Genomic DNA, 24,506 nt, shown 5'->3' on the forward strand with positions numbered 1-24,506 from the left:
GATTCCTTTTAGTGTATTTTTCATTTCAGTTAGGTATTTTTCATCTCTGTTTGTTTGTTCCTTAATTCTTCTAGGTCTTTGTTAAACATTTCTTGCATCTTCTCAATCTTTGCCTCCATTCTTTTTTCAAGGTCCTGGATCATCTTCACTATCATTATTTTGAATTCTTTTTCTGGAATGTTGCCTATCTCCACTTCTTTTAATTGTTTTTCTGGGGTTTTATCTTGTTTCTTCATCTGGTACGTAGTCCTCTGCCTTTTCATTTTGTCTAAGTTTCTTTTATTTATTTATTTTTTTTTTGTGGTACGCGGGCCTCTCACTGTCGTGGCCTCTCCTGCTGCAGAGCACAGGCTCCGGACACGCAGGCTCAGTGGCCATGGCCCACGGGCCCAGCCGCTCAGCGGCACATGGGATCCTCCCGGACTGGGGCACGAACCCGCGTCCACTGCATGGGCAGGCGGACTCTCAACCACTGCACCACCAGGGAAGCCCTTGTCTAAGTTTCTGAGAATGTGTTTTTTGGTCCACAGAATGCAGGATTGTAGTTCTTCAAAAGCTCAACTTTAACTAGGGTTTCTCCATTGGCCTCTGTAGCAGCTTGCACATACTGATTAAGTTGTTAGCTGTCTGTTTCAGAGCTGTTGCCTTTCTCCCTTTATTTTCAAATACTGTTGATTTGGCTCAGTGTTGGCAGGTAAATGTAATGTCTCTAAGGCCAACCATGCCAGCTGCAGCAGATCATTGTAATTCTCTTTCTTGTGCCATGTTCTATCCTTTTAACTTACAATTGAAACTACCTGCAACTGGTATGACTAATCCAGTCCAATTAGAATTTTAGTATTTAAGAAAGTTAATATTTTCAATGGTACTTGTATAGAGGTTGAAGGATTTCACATTATTTTAAATAATTAAAAAATAAACTAAATAATTGAAATACAGTATTTTAATTTAAAAAGAACTAATCTCTCTGTAGGAATATGGAATATTACCTGTTTTGGCTTGCTACATTTTCCTACACCTTGTTAACATTTAGTGAAATAATGAAACATAGAAGCAAGGAGACTTATTTTAGAGTTTGGAATCTTTTCTCAGCTCTGCCAATTATAAGCAACTCTGTGGCCTCAGGCAAACAAACCTGCTTAGCCTCTGTTTTTTCATCTGTAAAATGTGAATGATCATTCTTGATGTACCTAACACCAGGATGTTTATAAGGATCAGGAGACATAATTTACATATACGAAAGATGATTGACATAATGCACAACACTATTTCATTCTACAGTCTACAAATTCCATAGCATTCTCTTCCTTCAGTTCTCACTTTCTCCTGTCCAGCTTATTTGCTTAAATTCAGCTAAAGAGGAATTAAGGATCATGTCTTGGGCAGCCTGGGTAGCATCTACTGCTTTGGTTTAAGAATATCTTTCTCGGGCTTCCCTGGTGGCGCAGTCATTGGGAGTCCGCCTGCTGATGCAGGGGACACGGGTTCATGCCCCGGTCCGGGAGGATCCCACATGCCGTGGAGCAGCTGGGCCCATGAGCCATGGTGCGTGTCCGGAGCCTGTGCTCCACAACGGGAGAGGCCACAGCAGTGAGAGGTCTGCGAATCACAAAAAAAAAAAAAAAAAAAAAAAAAAAAAAAAAAGAATATCTTTCTCATGAAGTCTCCTCCTTACAGTATTCCCTTTGCTGGGCTCCCAGCAGACATTGAATCACTAGCTCTTGAGGCTACAGTTCTTTTAAGTAGTACTCCTCTTTCTCCTGAATTCCTTTGCAGTCAACATTACAGTTAGTGACTTGTAGTATAGTCCGGGCAAATCTCAGAATCAGAAAAGATAAACGAGTCTCAAAGCAGGTAAAGCAGGTGTAGCATGGGGACCCTAGACAAAAAATTGGCATCACAGAAGTTGGGAAATAAGGAGACTGAAGACCTGACCTCAGACTCTGAGGTTCAAAAGGACCAGGGTAAGACTCTGGTCCTGGAGAACAAGATAATGACATGGATGCATTTGCTGGATCTTGGATACCAGGCAGTAGTTTTTTCCTAAAGACCAAGGCAAGTGTCTGGTGGCTGAGGCTGAACTAAAATATCATTGGATGACCTGGGAAGGAAGATGGGATAGTTGAGCTGTCAACATGTAGATCAGGGGGATCTGCTTGGGGATCAGAATTGTCCCAGAGTTTGGGCAGAACTAAACCTGCAGGAGGTGGTCATTTGTCCCCACCAAGAAGAATTAGAGAAATGCTGGGGTTAGGAACAGGAGCCAGGTCTGTCAGTACATTGAATGACACAGAACATAGTTTTCTTGTGCTGTCTCTTAGAGTCATCCATTGACCTTATAAAATCCATGAAGGGCTGAATTCTGATTTTAAAAATCTTTTTTTTTTTTTTTTTTAACTGTTCATGGTGTGCCTCGGAGTTATTGTTTCTACTAGCACTTCCTTATTTGTAGCCATTAGTGCTGCTATAACTCTATAGGGTCAGTCATTTCTTATTCATATTTTTGAAAATTATTTTCAGCCATTAGTGCTGCTATAACTCTATAGGGTCAGTCATTTCTTATTCATATTTTTGAAAATTATTTTCAAAAAGAACAGGTTTGGTTTTTTTTCATGTTTGCCATTTAAAAAAATGATTTTGCAAAATGTTTATACTTCCAGCCCATACTCTGGCTGCATCTTTAGAAACTCCATCACTGTCATCTCACTGCTGAAATTCACACTTGCCACTTTCCACCAGGTGTCACAAAATAGTCACCTCACAAATTTCATTTTGCAGTTTTTGACACTGAGGCAGCAAAAGATGTCCTCTTATTAAATGCTGAAACTACAACAGTCACAAAGTAATAGTTTTTTGAAGGTGTCCAATTGTTATACAAATAGAACTCTGTTTTAATGTCTACCATTTCAGTGTCTCTCTTCTATTGAGTGAGATTATTCTATGCTCAGAAAATGGCTTGTGGTAGCTCACAGTTCTTTGTTACACTATTCATACATCCTTGATAATAGATGCTTCCCCAAGTGAAGTATTAGTCCAAATTTAGGAGATGAAATAATCTTTCACTCTTTAATAAACTTTCACATATAAATATAAAATGTATGTATATAAATCTATAAAGAATCATATGAAAACAAAGAACTTCTAAGTTATATTTTGAAATCCACCTATATTTAGCCCACGATCCAATAACTTTTGGTCAACCTTTGCGTATGAAAAATTGATGCATGCAATGCCTTTGCGTTTTCAGCAGAAAACTAAATTATTGTCCTTACTAAGAAAAGAGAAAATTGATCTTTCCAAAACCATTTCAGCAAGCATAGAAAACACAAACAGAAATTCTGTTAACCATAAATCCCCTGAAGCATCTATTTAACTGGGCTTTGGGGGTACATGTCCTTCTTTGAAAACACCTGTTAAATATAGATTTCATAAACATTTTCTAAAGGTAGACAAAAGAAGCAACTCTAAGGGCAGAGCAAATATGGATGTAATAATGACATAGTATGGCGTAAGTCTGACACACTCCCAGAATGTATGTGTACAACTGTCTACTGTGTCTATGGATGGCACAGCTCTACAGACATGCAGCTGGGGGTACCCTTCTCTGAGGGTACACAGAGAACTCTGGATCCATATCCAGGGACACTATAACCTTACCTTGATGGTAGCCAGGACCACCTCCATTATAGCACACTGTCTCCATGTCAGACCCTTGGTATCCTCTCGAATCATGTGCTCCTGGAAAACAAGTGAAAAACTGCTCATAAAATTACCAGTTCATTTATTTAACAACTGTTTTCAAACAAAATCTGTATATAATCCCTGTATGCAGATATTTCCCATTTGAGATATCTTTTTCATATGAACACATTTTAGAGGATGATTTTGTCAGATATTTAACAAAAATCCATTTTGCCAAAAGAATAAATGCTTTAGAATGTTTTAATTTTAAAATGCTTTTAAATGTTTACTTAAAAAGCAGTGCTTTGATTCATAGGTGGCTTTATTTTTCACCTGCAAGCTAATGGTAGGGGGATAAAAAAGAGGGAAAATGTGTGTCCAAGCTTTTCCACCTTAATTCCTGCTTGCTGTTCTGTCACACAGAGGAAGGTCCATCATGTAAGGGATTTAGGAGGTAAATTTTAGCCTCATTCAATTATCACTGATAAAATCTACTTTAAGTATAATGCTCCCACTTTATTTTCTTTCCAGGATACCCTTAATGCTTAGTCATTACCAGAAAAATTCCTAAAGAATTAACTGATTTTGGCTCTGGAGATTTTCTATATTTTAAAGTCATTTTTCAATATTCTGGAACTGATTTCCATATTAACAATGCATTTTCCTCATTGTTCACTATGAACTCTCTCTTTATTTAAAACGATTTTGGGGAAATGATGGTAGAAAGTTGAAGACAACAACAACAATAAAGGAACTTTGTCTAAAAGAAAAATTTAGAAACTCCTGACCCCCATATTGATATAATCTCCCCAGGGCGTTCACTATTCTATGTCAACAACATTCAACAAATATTTATTGAGTGCTTATTATGTGCCAGCACTGTTCTAGGTGACAGATATATTGTTTCATAAAAGAAAGACTTTTGTCCTCCTGGAGCTTAAATTCTAACAATGTAAGTGCCTCTTTGTGAATTAGAAGGAAAGCCGATGTAGCTGTGAGAATGCATGACTTGGTCAAGTGATCATTGCTTTTGGTCAGTAATAAAAGGTGCCTCTTTTTCTACGGGGTACAGCTGCACATCAATACATGTGGCTTAGCAAGTGTTGCATCGTCCCTATCTTGGTCTTCATTCACTCCCTTAGTGGGACAGTTTTGTGCAATGTACAAATTGTACAGTCACAGCCAGTGGCTCATCCTTCTAGTCTAGCTTTTGTCTTACTCTGTCATTTAGTAGATGCCATGACTGTCTGAAGATAATCTATATGGTTTACTCACTTCTGCAGACTTTCAGTGCCTATCTTGGCAATTATCACCTGCTAGGCCCTCAATATGTTTTTGGTAATTGAATTGTACTTCTTCAGCATATCCTAAATGATTCAATATGCTTGAATGGCATCACACTTCTCTGAATATTGTTGAAAACATGGTATAATGCTGGATCCATGATATACACTTCTGCATCTCACTGCCTCTTTCTCTGATATAGGGATTTCAACACAAACATGAGTCCATTTAATATTTTTAAAATGGGTAGTTACAATATTAACTACCCATTGAGACCCAAAAAAAATGATGGAAAATTTTTGCCAAATTATAGAGAGAAATGCTTTACTTTATATTAAATAAATCTCTCTTACTTCATCAATCTTGACTGGCTTTTTGATGTGGCCAGATTATTTTTCAATAGATGCTAATATATAATATATGTTAGTGCTATAGAAAAATACAATTCTTGCAAGAAATGATTTTCTGGGATTTAGCAATAGCTCATTGAAATAAGGTCGTCTCTGAAAAAGTCTTGTAATGAGTTACTCCTTGCAGTAAATTCATAGTCTCAGATGTATTTTTACCAACTAGTTTTGATATTGTATCACCTGTCCATAAAGATGTATTCATTTTTTAAAAAATGTTATGCCAAATAAATCTGATCCCATAAAACAGTGATAAGTTGGGCATACTTAATATACATACATTATAAAGTTCCAGAGGATGAAGTAATATAGAATATGTCAAAATCTGAATAAATATTTGCTTAATGAATTAATCCTAAATCATAATCACATGCAGAAAAGCAATTAGTTTCCCTCATTGTTCTATTTTCCTTGTTTCTGTGTTCTTTTAAGTAAGGTAGTCATTTGTTAATATTTCTATATAGGATTTCTGAATTTACTCATCAATACAATTATTTCAAATGATGCTTTTCCTGTGGATCAAATCTGCTTTCAAATTAATACATGAAAATGAAAAGACCCATGATTTAAAATGAAAACTAAAACAACATTGAAAGTCACATTCTAGTAAAATCTAGGAAAACAGCTTTATAAAATTTGCAGTTCTGCCTAGAAGAGAACATAGGCAAAACATTCTGACATAAATTGTACCAATGTTTTCTTAGGTCAGTCTTCCAAGGCCATAGAAATAAAAGGAAAAGCCAAGAAACGGGACCTAATCAAATGTACAAGCTTTTCAGCCACATAGCACAGGGAGATCAGCTTGGTGCATTGTGACCACCTAGAAGGGTGGGATAGGGAGGGTGGGATGGAGACGCAAGAGGGAGGAGATATGGGGATATATGTATACGTATAGCTGAGTCACTTTGTTATAAAGCACAAACTAACACACCATTGTAAAGCAATTATACTCCAATAAAGATGTTAAATATAATAATAATAAAAAAACAAAAAAATGTACAACCTTTTGCACAGAAAAGGAAGCCATACACAAAATGAAAAGACAACCTATAGACTGGGAGAAAATATTTGCAAATGATGTGACTGAGAAGGGTTAATTTCCAAAATATACAAACAGCTCATAAAACTCAACAATAAAAAAAACAAACAACCCAATCAAAAAATAGGCAGAAGAACTAAATAGGCACTTCTCCAAAGAAGACATACAGATGGCCACAGGCACATGAAAGGATGCTCAACATTGCTAATGTTTAGAGGAATGCAAATCAAAGTTACAATCAGGAATCACCTTACACAGATCAGAATGGCCATCATTAAAACTCTACAAATAACAAATGCTAGAGAGGGTGTGGAGAAAAGGAAATCCTCTTACATTGTTGGTAGGAATGTAAGTTGGTGCAGCCGCTATGGAAAACAATATGGAGGTTCCTCAAGAAACTAAAAATAGAGGTGCCATACAATCCAGCAATCCTACTCCTGGCCATATATCTGGACAAAACTACAATTCAAAAAGATACATGCACCCTTATGTCCATTGCAGCACTATTCACAATAGCCAAGACATGGAAACGACTTACATGTCATTGACAGATGAGTGGATAAAGAAGATATGGTACATATATACAATGGAATACTACTCAGCCATAAAAAAAGAATGAAATAATGCCACTTGCAGCAAAACATGGATGGAACTAGAGGTTATCATACTAAGTGAAGTAAGTTAGAAGGAGACAAATACCATGATATCGCTTAAATGTGGAATCTAAAATATGACACAAATGAAGCTATCTACAAAACAGAAACAGACTCACAGACATAGAGAACAGACTTGTTGCCAAGCGGGGGCTGGGGGAGGAATGGATTGGGAGTTTGGGGTTAGCAAATACAAACGATTATAATATATAGAATGGATAAACAACAAGGTCTTACTGTATAACACAGGGAACTATATCCAATCTCCTGTTGTAAGCCACAATGGTAAAGAATTTTTAAAAGAATGTATAGATATCTATAACTGAATCACTTTACTGTATAGCAGAAATTAACACAACACAATAAATCAACTTCAATTAAAACATTTGCAATTCTGTGTTTTGGCTAGAGCTTTAATTTTTTAGATAACAATGTAGAGGGCTTATTGCTCTGTAATTCAAATAGTAACAACTAAATGGACCAAAAATTTAAAAATCAAGGGACAATAATAGGAAAACATGATTTAAAACTAAGTTATTTTTCCATCACCTATGAATAACACGATTCTATTTTTAGTCCTTCAGATTATTTCAGTCTTAATGAATTAACTCTTTTAGGACATTGTATTCATAATTTGCTTTTAGTTCATTATAATCAAAAGAGAATTCACTGAATTGAGGAAATTTTGAGGCCACAAAGGGACCTAAAGTGTGATGTTTTCTGTGGACTCTGATTTTTCCCAGGTAGTGTGCATATGCCCACTGAGGATCCAGTCTCTCCCATTTAGTGTTCGTAAGATTTGAACGGGGCTGCCTGCACCCCCAGCTCAGGGGTGGGTATGTGAATTAAGCCAAATAGCATATGCCATTCCCCAGGCCACAGTGGTTGGCTTGGGAGTGGTGATAATATTCTATTAGAGTTGATGATATGCCAGTGGACTTTGCTGGAACTCCTTGCACCAAGGGGGGTGTTCTTATTTATTTATTTATCTTACAAGATTTCAAATTCAAAAATGTTAGATATAAGCAGAGAACCATCTTACAAACAGGAAAGGAGGTTTGTTAAGGCAGTAAGTCAAACAAAGAAAGAGCAGAGTTGAGAGACAGTGAGTAACTGGGTTCTGTAACATTGTTTGACTTCCTAATCAAGCAGTGATGGAAACCAGAGTTATCCCAGGACTATAAAGTTTCATGGAGCAATGAATTCCTCTCTTGCTTTTGTTAGTCTGGCTTTCCATCATTTGAAACTGGAATAGTTATAGCTGTTATAATAAACATTCAGTTCAGAAAACTGAAGCTGGGGGAGATGGAGTATGTTTCCCGATGTCACACAGAATGCTAGACACAGCCAGGGCTATTTCTTTTGTAATAAGACACTGTGATGTTTCACTTTCATGGTTTTCTATGAGAAACTTCAACACTGTATAAATCCATTTTTTCAAAGTAGGGACTCTAAATGTCAGGGAGGTAATGAAGAGGGATAAAGAAAGCAATGGAGATCCAAGATCCAAAATGACAGTTTGACAGTGACATCTACCTTCTACTTTCCCTCTGAACCACCAACATCACTGAATACCTGTGAGAAATAATTTTATGTCATGGTTATGTTTTCTAAATGGATTATTGGCTTTTAATTATTTTCTGACAAAGGGGATAATGAAGGTGATATAATAAAGTACTGACATTATAGGGCACCTATTTTATCTCAGTAAGTAATTATACTTACTTAAATGGATTACTTAGTTTTAAATCATGTTTTCCTATTATTGTCCCTTGATTTTTAAATTTTTGGTCCATTTAGTTGTTACTATTTGAATTACATTACTCAAATGGATTATCCTTCGCCTGTGTTGTACGCACAAAACAGTGCCAGTGATACCTAACCCTGAGCTGCCAGCTGGGGGGGGAAGCAAGATACCCTCTGTGAGTGGGAGGTGGCATACTCTTGACAGTTACCATGCAAAGATAATGCATGCATTATCTCATTTATCCTCACAACAATTCTCTGAACCAAGTGTTAACATCGTCTGGATTTTACAAATGCCAAATCTGAAAATTAGAAAGGTTAAATACTTTGGGCAGTGTCACATATTTGGAAGAACCTGAGGTAGAATTTGAGCCAAGGTGGTCAGTACCTGGAACCCAACCCCATGCTATACTATATTCTAATAGGTAGTAATGGAACAGGAACAAATATTTCAACTACAGGCACAATGTTGGCCTATATGTGGTCCAGTGATACATGAATGGATAAAAAACATGGTATATACTTACAATAGAATATTATTCAGCCTTTAAAAGGAAGGAAATCCTGCCATATACTACAACATGGATGAACTTGCAGGACACATGCTAAGTGAAAAAAGCCCATCACAGAACTGCAGTATGTATTTTAACCAATCAAGCTCCTATTCCAGAGGGGAAAAAAACCCAAGGTTCCCTGCACAACTGCAAAGTCTTGTGAGTCTCAAGTGATAATAAAAAGGTAAGGTTATTTATACAGAAAATCCTTGTTATAATGGGGTTGATTATGTCGATGAGTTCAATGTCTGCTTTGATGAGTTTATTTTCCCGCATTAGGTTTCTTGCCTTAAGAGTTCTCTAGACTTTACTGGATTTCTATGAAGCATTCTTTGCCTTTATTCATACAAAGTCAGTTTACTATAGAGAAGAAAATATGCTCTCTAATTTAGTCTAATTTAAAGCAGTAATGCTTCAACACAAGGTCAAAAATTCCCAGTTGCTCTACGAATTGGTAAATATGAGAAATATGGAGTGTGGGGAGAAGAAGACAGTACAATTCAGTCCCTAAATTTTGATCTGATTCATCCTTAAAGCAGATTGTAAGATCCCAAACACACATCCTCCTAGTCCTGCCATATTCAATACCATTACTAATAGGAGTAAGTTGTAGTAAGCTCATTACTTTTCATAGACAACTAGTAATTTCTTTATTCTTATTACCTTCAGTTTGGATAGTTGTCCCAGATCTTTAGCTGCAATGAAAATCATCTGGGGTCCCTAGAGACACACACATAGAAAAGGAGAGAAGAGGACTCAGTCATAAGATCTTCAGTAACAAAGTAGAAATGTAGTCAATAGACAATGTACTCTATTTTTCTTATTATATTTGTGACTCTAATGCCATAAGCCCTTAACTGGTCTATTTTACAAATTGGATCAAAGATAGCTAGTACTGCAGGCAATACAACTATCTTCATAGGCATCCTATTTCTGGAAGTTTTAGTCTGAGTTACTGAATAGGTCGCTGCTAGTGTATCCAGTTTAGTGTCGTGTATGTATTACCTCAGTGAGCTTTGTCTTTTATTTCTTTATTTGTAGCAGAGGCAACACTTCACTCCACTCCCCACCCCCCAAAATAAATCTATGCAAAATGTCAAGATCCACAGCTGAAGAAGGTGGAGCTGGTCCACCTGACATGCCATCCAATCTATCAGAGCTCTGCCCTCGTAACTCCTCCCTCAGCCAGAGGTTTTCCCTAGCACCCCAAGGCCCTGGGGAGAGCTTGAAAAACATCAGAAGCACTACTAGAATACTCAACAGTAGCCTAGAATGTTTTCACAATAAGGAAAACCAGCTATTCTGAAGTAGTAGTCTCCATGTTTTTATTGGAGCCTGTATATTCACTGAGAAATCCATACTTGGAGATCTTGATGTTTGAGAAAATTGAGGTGATGGTTAGCTTTTCTAGGGAAGATCTTATATCAAAAAATGAAATGTCATATACAGCACTTCTGCTATGATGATAGGTGTAGTCTTGAAAAAACCCATATTCTATAAAATTGTGCGTTAGAAAAAGTAGGGCTTTTGGGGAAAATAGGAGGGGGCAGTGCAAAGTCCATGCAATTTTGTTACCAAAGAACTATCAAAAACAATAAATGCTACTTTGGGAGACAGCATGAACAGCTCAAAGGGAGCTCAGTGAAGCTGGTGGCTACCTCGATGGATATTAAAAATGTAAAAAAAAACCCAAACAAACCACAGCATGATAGAGTAGAACGTGGGCTGAGACAATGCCTGTAGAAGTGGAGCTCTGAACACAGGGACAGGGTAGCCTGCCACGTGTGAGAGGCTAGGTGCATGTATCTGGATACAGACCGATGTGCAAGTATGCCCCCTTCCTCTTTTTTATCTTTTTAAAAACAGGATGAAAGGGCTCCTGCCTATGTAGCAGCCAGGCTGAGTGCTCTTTCCTTTTCTGCTGAAGTTTATAGCTCTTCTGTTATATTCCCAAGCCTCTCACCTAGAAAAATTTACTTGTAAAGCAACCCAACTTGCAGATTGCACTGACATCATTCCTCTATTGGCAAATCAAGTGACAGGTAACTGGTGTTACAGAAATGCAATATGTGTTATAACAGAATAAGGGGTATGTGAGAATGTGTGTGGGGGGGTGTTGGGGGGTGTTTCTGTATGTGATTTGGCTACGCACATGTGTAGGCTATAATGATTATACCATACACTCATGGCATGAAGCAAAACTCAAAGTGATTTATATTTAACCCTCACTGGCTGTAAGTCAACACAAACATATGAATCTTTGCACCTTGGAACACTTTACAAGAAAACATTTTCTACATAATTTCACGCGATAAATATGGACTGAGTGTGCATGATTAATGGTGTCAATATATATTTTAGTTTAGTTCATAATTACTCATTATTTGCATCAACTTATAGTCCTCAGTCACAGACCAAAAAACTATTCCATAGCAGGTGCTTGTTAGGTTTCTTTCTTTCCTCGCTTGGCTCAGGATATGCTGAGTTAGCTGGATGGGGTATCCACTTGACCACTGTCTGACTTTGGCTGCCAACTGATCTTTCTGGTTCTTTTTGATTTCACTGTGTATGATACAATCACATTCTTCAAATCCACTAAAAGATGTCTCCTGTATTAACCACCAAGTGCGAAGGTGATAGATAAAAGCAAAATGGAAAAGTAAAAAAAAATTCCAGGTAGCAGTGTTGGTTTTATCTTCTTCAACTGTAAAATTGCAGAAAGAAACAAAGCAGGCATATTCTATCAAAAATCTATTTCCCTGGGGTGGGGGGTCATAATAAAATTAAATAAAAATTACATGTGTAGAACAGAGAACCCTACAAGTTGAGCTTTGATACATTTGTTTTTCAAGAGATAACGTTTGAAATGTCAAGCCAGTGTGAAGTATGACTGCTATTGCCACTATTTAAAATTGATTTGTGATGGGGGTGCAGGAGGATTGCATTGGAAGTTTGGGACTAGCAGATGCAAACTATTATATATAGAATGGATAAACAGCAAGATCCTGTTGTTTAACACTGGGAACTATATTCAATATCTTGTAATAAGCCATAATGGAAAAGAAAAAACTTGATTTGTATAAGGTGATGTCATTGGAATGATCATTGCTAAGACACTGTATACCACACCCTTTGTCCCAAAATGAATTTAATTACTATTTCGTCTGGATCAAAACCATTCATTGAAACAAAAAACAATTAGATGGGCTATTGAAAATATGATCAAATGTTAGTTTGAATACTTACTGTTTGATCTGTCAGAGGAGGGAGGACAATTTGTTTTTCTATTTTGTTGAGAACTATCTTCCATAGTTCTTTCAATATTCGCTTCAGGACTGTTTTCTCACAGATTTTTGCTGAGAGACTTAATCTGAAATGAAATAAAACACACAATCACTTATAAGTCTCTTATTGAGGTATCTTTTTTTTTTTTTTTTTTTTTTTTTTGTGGTACGCGGGCCTCTCACTGTTGTGGCCTCTCCCGTTGCGCGGAGCACAGGCTCTGGACGTGCAGGCTCAGCGGCCATGGCTCACGGGACCAGCCGCTCCGCGACATGTGGGATCTTCCTGGACCGGGGCACGAACCCGTGTCCCCTGCATCGGCAGGCGGATTCTCAACCACTGCGCCACCAGGGAAGCCCTGAGGTATCATTTTATTGATCAGAAATTCACATTTTTCTGCACTGACATTCAAATACCTGAATAGGTCTTTATAATTTTCAGATGCTAAATTTCATTTCATTTACTGAAAAAAATACATAATATCAAAAATCTGTTTCATCATATTATACATTAGGTAATTCACTGTTTGGTAGAAAATGAATTCAGAGTATTTCTTTTCTTAAATTGCATCCTAAACTGACATCAAGGCTCCCAAAGTACACAATTTTTACCTGCATTCCAGACCTGTATTCACTACATGCTCCATGTTCATGGTACAGGCCAAACACCAAAGAGGCACATTTTCATCACTATCTGGCACTGGACCAACATAACAACATGGCAAACATGCATATGATTTCACTCAAGAGCAAAACTTTACCAACTTTATTTTCCAGATTTATTGAGATACGATTGATATATAACATTGTGTACGTTTAGGGCACACAAGATAATGATTGGATATATGTACATACTGTGAAACAATCACCACCATAAATTTAGTTAACATTCATCACCTCACATAGTTATTTTCTTTTGGCTTGTGATAAAAACTTTTAAGATTTACTCTTAGCAATTTTCAAATATAGTTACTATACTATATATATGCTGTGCATTACATCCTCAGGACTTACTTATCTTATAACTGGAAGTCTGTACCCTTTGACTCCCTTTACCTATTTCCAGCCAGCACAAATTTGTTCTCTCTCTGAGTTCAGATTTTCTCGATTCCCAATTTACCAACTTTAATAGGCTTAAGGTATTTCTTACAAATTCTTCTCATGGTGAGATGATGGTAACATCATGTAGCATTTATATAACACTTTAGTTTAGAAACCTCTTCTGCAGATTTCTCACTTATTATATGAGTATCTAGTATATCCATTTTAGAAATCAAAAACCAGCACAGAGATGTTGGGGAACTTGTCTAAGGAAGTGAGGCCAGTAAGTGAGGGCTGAGAGCCAGTACATTGTCCAATGCCCCATGCTACCCTTGGTAAACGTACTTGTGTGTGAAGGCCCAGCAATACATGAAGGCACAGTGCTGCACAAAGATTTATGGAATGTACCATAATATGACACTGAACTCTTCGAGACTCCTTTAATAAGAGTTAATCAAACCTGTTGCACAGAGGGCCAAAGGTGGGGGGGGGTCATATATTTCAAGGTAGCCTCATGGACTTTCTATAGTGCTACTAAGTACTCTGTACTTTTGGACTCAGAAATCATAAACTGGGTTCTGATAGAGACAGAATTGACTTTTAAATATTCAAATACATAATTAATATTAACATTTAAGGATTAAAGGCATGTGATGTGTGAGAGGCAAAGCGAAAGATTTCCCAAACACATTTTCATATAGAAGTATTTCTCCTAACACTGCTGTGTGCAGATACCTAATATATAAAAATACATGAAAGTAACCCCCTCTGGTTTAAGAGGAGAGTTGGGGGTCCCTGAGGCATAGCTATGGAACTCTGTAGCCCCACTGGTTTGGAAACCATTGTTCAAAGGTGGTAGCTCTAGCTCCCTGGTAGATAGGTATTCACTATATGGACATAGGGTGGAAACCAGATGATGTGTCATGGAAGAACAGCAGGACCTACCCTCAGAGAAATTCCTAGGATGATTTGAGATGCAACAACCCTGCCCATTTTACAGCAAATGTGTCATTTCCATTTCCAAAAGGTCTGAGTTTAAAAATTGATATTGTTTTTATGGTCAGCTGATGTACTTGGCATGCTAACTAACCCTGTTTAAACTGGAACGGAACCAATAGGAATAAAATTGTTGACATGTTTGCAGCTCTGCATGGGATTTCTGTTAGCTGGAAATGGCCCTTATAACTTGTTTTATAGAGTGGTGAGGTCTTGATGGAGAAAATGAAGCATAAAGAAATGTGATGTTGTATTTAAGGAGGCTGCACAAAGAGAGTCTATACATTTCTAATATAATAATTTTAAAGGGGATTGTCTCAAAACCACCTTGAAGACTTACTTTGGCTCTTAATCATTCATTTTAAATAACAAAAAATAGAGGGGATATCTAGCAACTGCTTCCTTAATTTAGTCAGAGTTAACCAACTTGGTAATGCAAGCTGAACACATATATTTTGGAACCTAAGCTATCTATTTTGGCTGACCACAGAACCAATCAACCAGACAATTTTCAAATGCCATGTAGACTAGCTGCTAATATGATTTCCTGTCACACAGTTGATCATATTCTCATGGAAACATCCATCTGTTTTTCCTACCCCCTGGAATGCCCATCCCCTATTTCCATACATCTAAACCCTAACTGCCTTTAAAGAAGACCCAACCCAAGCGGAATTTCTACTGACCATCTGAACAGGAGATTACTTTACACCTTATTGTATTTATTTGTTCTGCTTTTCTTATTTTTTCTTTCTAAACCCTTAGCTCCTGGAGAACAGAAATAATATCTAAGTTTTTAAAAAGTCCTCTAACACATGGCTTTATAGCTGTACATTCTGTATTAGCCCAGAAAATTTCCACAACTCTCCATGCCTCCTATAATATCTCTTTCCAAAATTTTTAAATCTTTTACAATATTTTAAAGCTCATTGATGTTTTTCTATTTTTATATACTGTGTCTTTCTACTAAGAATTAGAGGAAATTACATACATGATGATATAATGAAGTATAATTAGAAAGAGAAAATAAGACTGAGGAAAATAAGAATCTAAATATCCTGAAAAGAAGAGCCAATCCACTTTATGTATTAGCTCTGTTTTATAGAAGATGAAATGGATTCAAGGTCCCTCAACTAGTAGATAACAGTATTAGGATAACTTCAAACTTTTTGTATGTTTCACAACTTTGTTTATAACATATGCAAAAATAAATAGTTTTGTCAGTGATAAATGATTTATCTCCAAACTGCTGCCTGGAATTCCAAAAACAGAAAGCATTCCAGTAGGAGTTTTAAGAAGATCAGGATTGCTTTGTCCTGCCCTCCACTCACCATCACATTCACAACTAAATGGTAGTTTCTGTGATTCAATTAACTCTTGTCCATAGAAAAGAGCCATATAAGATGACACAAATTTCAAGGGGTTATATAGGAAATGAGGTGATAAAAGTGTCTATTAGGAAACTAAAGATATGAAGACGCCTTTCTCTCTTTCTTCTTCTTCTCTCTCTTTTCTTCCTCCCTTTCTTCTACTTTTTTCTTCTACACCACTTGCCTACCCACTTCCTGCTAAGCTACCTAATTACCTATTCACCTATCTTGTAGATATTTCCCCATAGCAGACAGAAAATAAGACTTAATTTTTCTACCAAATACTAAAATTAAAGTGATAAGAACATTAGTCTTACTTATGCAGTAAGGTTATAAGCAAAGGGAAATGGAATTAAGGTAGAAGTCATAAATATATACAAGAGGTTCTCCATACTAATTCCTTCTTTGTTATCCTTATCTTTAAGGAAAGGTACTGTATCCTTCCTATTTATCTTGGTCTCTTTGGCATTAATTAATTTTCCACAACAATATTAAATGAGGTAATATATGTAAACTAGTAGGTATAATACTGGTCCCATGGTAGGCATTCAAAATTATTTTTTGCTTTTCTACCTTCAGTTCTGGTTTTAAGTATCACCATTTAAGAAATCATACCTCTTGTTGCTTTAGCTCAATGGTTCCCAATTGTGAACACATTTAAAAATGTAGATGCCTGGACCCTACTCCAAACGTACAAAATTAAAACTTTGAAGAGGAGGGATGGGACAGAAGCAAAATAAACCAAACTTTTTGGTTCAGAACACTATCTTAGTTGGCATAAAGACCTTCATTCCCACCCACTCCCACCACTACTGGACTGGAATCTCCATGGAGTCAAGGACCTTGACTCTCCATCATCACTGTCCAGTGCCTAGATTAGAGTTTGAAACAGGTGGACACTCAGTAAATAGTTATTCAAGGTGGGGTGAGACAGCAATCTACTTGCCTCTGAGCTGAATTAATTGTAGTCACATTTGTGCTATTCTCTTCTTCAGCAGGTTTCTGACATGAAATCAGATATTCTGGAGTCAACTCAGTCTTTCTCCGTGTCCAAGAAGTTGCAGAACAATATGTTATCTGAGAAGCATGAAATCCTAAATCTCTCTATGCCTCAGAGCAGCAACCTCCTTAGTTACCCACACTTATTTCCTCTCCATTTTTCCTTTTCTGTACATAGTCATTCTCATCTAGTAATGAATTAAGGTTTTTCTTTTTTAATGAATTGATCTATTGCTGTAGAAGCCCTTTTAAAGCTGTCCTACATAGAGGAAAATAATGTGTTTTTTTCTCTCAAATCCGTATCAGCCAAATTGAGGGCAGCGAATACAGAGGAAACTGGGTAGAACACTTACATTTTGTCCAAGAAGTCCATGAGAGGTCTTAATACAACCTCTGCATCCATGGCTGTACTGTTCTTATTAGATGCGGTATTTCCAGTTGCTCTCATTTGATTTAGTTCAAAATTCATCTGTTTTATGCACTCTTCAATGATAAGCTGGAAACTGAAAATAAAGAATATAAATTCTGGAATAAGAGCAAACATTTATGCCTTCCTTTGCCTGTGTCTGTTAAATTCACCCCAAGGAGTTTGATCTGTTTGCAATGATGTGATAGCCCTTGCTCATTAGTTTTCAAACTTACTGTTTAGCTGCAAAAAATTTTGTTGCGTTGAAAGCTTACTTAGAGCCCTTATATGTAAAGTAGGTAAGAATGATGCTTTTCAGGTTGAATTAACTTGAGGGGGAGATCATTTGGCCCCCATCACTCACAGTAATAGCTGAGATGTCCCTCTGAGCATTTTTTGGAAAAATGACTGTGAGTGACTCTTGGCATCTGGGTACACCTTCTTCACTTAGCCTCTGGGATTCCACACCCTCTTCGCTTTCCTCCAACCTCACTAGCTGTTCCTTCTCCATTGTCTGACCTCTAACTATTGTAATAAGGTTGCCAGACTTAGCATATTAAAACACAGAATGCCTAGGTAATTTTACTTTCAGATAGTGAATAATTTTAGTGTGAGTATGCCCCATGTGATACTTGGGACTTATTTATACTAAAGATTGTCCATTTTTATATGAAGTTCAAATTTAATTGGGTATATGCTGTAGTTTATCTGGCAACCCTACATTGGCACCCCTCTAGGCTCAATCCTTGGACCACACCATTTCTCCATCAAAAATCACTTCTGTGGGGCTCCCCGGGTGGCACAATGGTTAAGAATCTGCCTACCAATGCAGGGGACACAGGTTCCGGGAAGATCCCACGTGCCGTGGAGCAACTAAGTCCGTGTGCCACAACTACTAAGCCTGTGCTCTAGAGCCTGTAAACCACAACTACTGAGCCTGTGAGCCACACCTACAGAAGCCCACACGTCTAGAGCCTCTGCTCCGCAACATGAGAAGCCACCACAATGAGAAGCCTGCGCACCGCAATGAAGAGTAGCCCCTGCTCGCTGCAACTAGAGAAAGCCCATGTGTAGCAACGAAGACCCAATGCAGCCAAACATACATAAATAATAAAATGAAATACATAAATTTATTTTTAAAAATCACTTCCTTGGCAATCATATCTAGTCTCATGATTTTCTTACCGTCTGTATACTGGTGATTGCCAGATATACATCTATAGATATGACTTCTACTCTAAAATACAAACCTTTATTAAATGGCCTATGCAGCCTTTTTACTTAGATAGAAGTCTAATGAATTGTTCTCATCCAATCTAATGAAATTTTCAACATCCAATCCGTCAGCAAATCTTTATAAAGTATATTAAATCTGAGGATCTATTATTACTTCCACAAAAGCTACTGCAGGCCAAGCCACCATTATCTTTCACCCGAACTTGTGTAATAATTTCCTACATTATCTCTCTGTTCAACCCTCTACAGGTATCTTTTAAAATAGAAACCAGATCATGTTCCTCTCTTGCTAAAAACCTTCAATGGCTTCCAGATCCACTGGAAAAAAAAAAAAAAAAGCCTAGAATGTATTTCATGGAGTTAATTAAATCCCAACATATTCTGGCCCTGGAAACTTCCCTGATGTCATTTCTTGCCACTATTCCCTCTGCTTCATGCAGTCCCGCCACAGTAGTCTCCCTGGTGTCCTTAGAATTCTCTGAGGACACTCTTTTCTCATGGCCACTGTTATGTTCCCTCCCCCATGCAATTTCTCCTGGGTCTGTTAGTCCCTCACTTATTACAGGCATAAGCCAAATGTCACCTCCTCAGAAAAGTCTTTCATAAATACTCCACCTGAAATGAAATTCCTATCATTCTCCACTTCCTTACAGTTCTTTACTGCATTCTCCATTATTTGACACATTACATTACATAGTTTTTAATCTATTTGTTTGTTGTCTATTGCTCCAAATAGAATATAAGCTCCATGAGGGCAGGACCATTTTTTTCACACCATGAGTTCCTCAAGAAATATTGGCTGAATGTATCAATGCACCACCCTCCTTCCACCCACCCCTATTAAACGTGTTGAACAGATAAATGACCAGTTTAACAACCCCCCATGAACCTCTCCCACTTAAACCCTATACTCTACATGCCTATAATGTCCCACCAACCCCCCAAAACAACAGAAATATATAAATACATAGAATTTAATTAATCTATCCAACAGCGTGAACATTTCAGTGCTCAAAGATAGACCTAGAAAATAAACCCTAATCGTACCAATGAATTACTTAGATGTATACCACTTATATAGACAGACACATCTCCCTAGATCTATCAGCCATTTTCATTAAAATTTTAATACTAAATCTAACATAAATTATACAGGATAACTATATACATGTTATGTCATTATATAAACACAACTTGTTAACGTAGCTTAAATTCTAAAGCAAGGCACTGAAAATGCCTAGATGAGTTTACTAACTCCATAGGTTTGTTCCCAGCCTTTCTATTAGTTTTTAGTAAAATTACACATGCAAGCATCCGCACCCCAGTGAGAATGCTCTCTAAATCATTACTATTAAATGGAGCAGGTATCAAGCACACTAATAATAGTAGCTCATAACACCTTGCTTAACCACACCCCTATGGGAAACAGCAGTGATAAAAATTAAGCCTTAAATGAAAGTTCGACTAAGTTACATTATCTAGGGTTGGTAAACTTCGTGCCAGCCATCTTGGTCATATGATTAATCCAAATAAATAGAAAACCGGCATAAAGCCTGTTAAAGAGTAATAAAAAATAAAGTTAATTTCTAACTAAACCGTAAAAAGCCATAGCTAAAATAAACTCTGAAAGTGATCTTAATATTTCCTGATTACACGACAGCTAAGACCCAAACTGGGATTAGATTTTATTCCTAAAAAGGAATAAAAGTAAGCATAAAAATTATACATAAAACGTTAGGTCAAGGTGTAACCTATGGGATAGGAAGTAATGGGCTACATTTTCTGTTTCGAGAATGTACTTCTCACACACGAAAGTTTTTATGAAAACTAAAAACCAAAGGAGGATTTAGTAGTAAATTAAGAATAGAGTGCTTAGTTGAACAAGGCCATGAAGCATGCACACACTGCCCGTCACCCTCCTCAAGTATTATAACAACTTCCTATAACCTATTAACAAACACCAGCTATATGAGAGGAGACAAGTTGTAACAGGGTAAGCATACTGGAAAGTGTGCTTGGATCAATCAAAGCATAGCTTAAATAAAAGCATCTCGTTTACACCTAGGGGATTTCATAATCTATGAATACTTTGAACAATTCTACCCGAAACCTCCACAAATTTTACTAACACAAGCAAATTAAATAAATCGTTCACTCAGCATTTAAAGTCAGGAGACAGAAATTTAAAACAACCTTTGGCGCTATAGAGAAAGCACCGCAAGGGAATGATGAAAGAAGCATTACAAGTAATAAAAAGCAAAGTTTACCCCTTTTACATTTTGCATAATGATTTAACTAGTAAACATTTAACAAAGAGAACTTAGCTAAATACTCCAAAACCAGATGAGCTACTTATGAACAGTTTGTAGGACAAGCTCATCTATGTAGCAAAATAGTGAGAATGTTTATGAGCAGAGGTAACGAGCCTAATGAGCCTGGTGACAGTTGGTTGTCCAAGAAAAAAATCTTAGTTTAACTTTAAAAATTAGAAATGTTAATGTATTTTTAAATGTTAATCTAAAAAGGTATAGCTTTTTAGAAATGGATACAATCTTATCTAGAGAGTAAATAAACAACACCATAGTTGGCTTAAAAGCTCCACCAATTAGGAAAGCATTCAAGCTCAACAATAACTTTATCTTAATATCAACAATAAGCAAATCAACCCCTAGTTTTACACTGGACTAATCTATTAACCAATAGAAGCAATAATGTTAATATGAGTAATAAGAAATATTTCTTCTTGCATAAACTTACATCAGTAACTGATATTATACTGATAGTTAACAGCAAATAAGCACAATCCAACATTAAATTATTTATTAAGTACACTGTTAACCCAGCACAGGCAAGCACTCAAGGAAAGATTAGAAAAAAGATGAACTAAGTCTGTGAAGAATAAGCCTTAGAATTACTGTTTTCATTCTTTACATCCTATACACCAATTCTGGTGGTTCCTACCTAAGCAGCAGCAAATAGGAACAGATTTAAATAGTGGAGACCTTCAGCATATCCACCATTCCTCTATGTTGTCTGTTACTTTCATACCTCCAACAATAGGAGTAATTATAACACACATTCAGGCAGGCAAGAAAAAAGCCAGTTAGGATAATGGCGGTAAATAAAAGTTTGGGAAATGATCACATCACGGGAATGGTGATAAGGAGGGAGTTGATTTTAGTATTGAAATCAAGTCAGTCCCATTGCTCTTTCTCCACACACAATGATTACACAGTTCATGTTATTTAAGAAGGATCCAAATGCATCAATTCTTCACATTTTATATAGGATTTTAGGAAGTTTCACTATATAATGCTGTCATTATTCATTAAATAGAAATAATATAAATATTTATTAATGTATGTATGCATTCTATAAATGTTTAATTATTGTGTGCCAGTCTCAGTTACTAGGATACTAGGATACACCAATGAACAAAACATAAAATTCCTTATGCTTATGGCACATATTTGACCCTTTATTTTTGAATTTACATTATAAAAATATTATAGTCTGTTATTAAATATTTCATTTTTCTCGTTTTTGGTTTTGCTACCTAATATGGGAAATCTTTGATGTATTTTAATTTATTTTATTTATTTTTTTAACATCTTTATTGGAGTATAATTGCTTTACAATGGTGAATGGTGTGTTTCTGCTTTATAACAAAGTGAATCAGTTATACATATACATATGTTCCCATATCTCTTCCCTCTTGTGTCTCCCTCCCTCCCACCCCTCTAGGTGGTCACAAAGCACATAGCTGATCTCCCTGTGCTATATGTGGCTACTTCCCACTAGCTATTTTACGTTTGGTAGTGTGTATATGTCCATGCCACTCTCTCATTTTGTCACAGCTTACCCTTCCCCCTCCCTATATCCTCAAGTCTGATGTATTTTAAATTATCACAACTTGGGTGTTTTTCTTGCTCCTGATATAGCAGGTTTATAAATATTGGTCCGTATTTTTGAGCATGTAGTCAAGGCCTGATTCTACTTCTACCATTGTGTTTTGGCTGTTTCCATCTTTGGCTCCTGACTTCTCTGTGACTTTCTTTACTAGTGATATCACCATTTTTGTCCCTCTGCATTTGATTCTTTGATCCTTGGATCTCAGTTTGCCTCTGTGGATGTGGCTCATTTCTTGGCTCTCTGTGTATTTATCTCATTCAATGGAATATGCTGTTTCAGGTTTAGATTCAAAGGAAGCTGAATGCCTGACCATTTGGCTTTTTTCTGGCTGGACCTGCCTTTGGACTTTTGTCAGGTAGTGGTTGGGGAGAAGGGTGGCATTAGGGGTAGTGAAGAACACCCGGGCTTCAGATGTGAAAAAGGGGTGATGGTGGTGGGTGTATTTAGTGAAGGGTAGTGGTGGTAGATACTTGGGGCAAGAGAAAGGAAAGGTAAATAATGTTGGAAAACTTGACCTAGTTGATTTACTACTGGACGTCAGTGATCCTGCTGGCTGTAGTAATAATCACCTTTGAAATAGCTACTTTCTTTTGAACTTATTCTCAAATCAGTGTACTGGGGTGGAGGATAGACTGAGCAGAAGGGATGATACTCATGATCCAAAAATGTACAAACAGGTTCCTACAATAGACCCATATGGTAAACACCCACCAGAAGCCAGCTCTGTGTGGGGAGATGAGGCATATGGAGGAAGGATTACCAGAGAATAAAACAGAATGACATTCCACCTTAGCATGAATCCAGGGTGAATCAACACTTGCATTTGACCTGAAAATCTTTTGTCTCTATCAATTTTTGGTAAATTCACCTAAAGAGTCTTTTTTTTCTATCCATTTTATAGTTGAAAAGTTTTTATTAATCAGCAGTACCAGGTAATAATGACAGACTTTGTGAGCACTCAAGATGCCAAACACACAGAAGAAATCCTATGAAATATTCCTAAATTTTTAATCTACTTAATCCAGCCAGCCACTGGCATCAAAGATATCATTAAAAGAAATGTAATAAATCAAAAAACCAAGCTGCAAAATGTGTGTAAGCAGAAACCTAAGTGGCACAGGTTTTGAAAACGTTACGAACATACTTAAGGTATCATTGAAGTCCTATTGCTTAGTTTCAGTTCCCAGATGGGTGCCCTGTGCATGTTATCAGGAACCTGGGGACCCGGGCTTCAGATGTTTGCTTTGGCTCTGTCCTGGCTTTCCTGAAAAATCACCCCACCAGCTACATAGGGTAGAATAATTTAATTGTGGGTTTTAATAACAGCAGATGAAATGGATTTGGGGCAATTAATTATGCACTTAACTTTAAAACTCTAGACCACTAATTTAGACTATAATAAGGGTGAATTCAGTTTGACTTCACAGCATAAAGTCCAGCATGAAATTATCCAGTTTGACTTCACAGCGTGTCTCTCCTTATTTCATAACTTAAGTTTGCTAGGTTTTTCCAATCATAATACATATTTCAGACTTTGTAAAATGAATATTCCTGAATCTTAAACAAAACAGAATAAAACGTACTTGTTCAGAGGATGATTTGGATATATTACAGAAAATAATTTGAATATCCTTTTTTTATTTAATTATAGTTTCTATTCTGTTTAGTCATCTTATTTCCCATAAGGTTCTGAACACCTCTAGCTATTCCTGACCCCTTTTGTCTCCCCTTAACTTTGCTAAATAATCTCTATTTTTGCCTTTGTAGCTGAAGGCAATAGTCCTTCTGCAAATCACATATCAATTTACAACTAGAGTAAAGAGAGGTAAGCCTCTAAGTGTCACCCCAAGTCAGAGCCAATGAGCCCCCAAATCTCTGGGACAATGTCTGCCTCTCCAACT

The 24,506-nt window shown here is 36.8% G+C and overlaps 1 protein-coding gene across 1 annotated transcript in view; it reads right to left on the reverse strand.

Moving 5' to 3' along the window:
* UNC13C (unc-13 homolog C) overlaps window positions 1-24,506 on the reverse strand; it is a 607,361-nt gene that overhangs the window by 56,553 nt on the left and 526,302 nt on the right. The window contains exons 25-28 of the mRNA XM_059056161.2: window positions 17,405-17,554; window positions 12,611-12,734; window positions 10,028-10,084; window positions 3,658-3,738 (exon numbers count right to left, since the gene is read on the reverse strand). Coding sequence (XP_058912144.1) covers window positions 3,658-3,738; window positions 10,028-10,084; window positions 12,611-12,734; window positions 17,405-17,554 — 412 coding nt within the window. The remainder of the gene's footprint in view (window positions 1-3,657; window positions 3,739-10,027; window positions 10,085-12,610; window positions 12,735-17,404; window positions 17,555-24,506) is intronic.

The sequence above is a fragment of the Kogia breviceps genome, chromosome 3, assembly GCF_026419965.1.
Source record: "Kogia breviceps isolate mKogBre1 chromosome 3, mKogBre1 haplotype 1, whole genome shotgun sequence".
NCBI lineage: Eukaryota > Metazoa > Chordata > Mammalia > Artiodactyla > Physeteridae > Kogia > Kogia breviceps.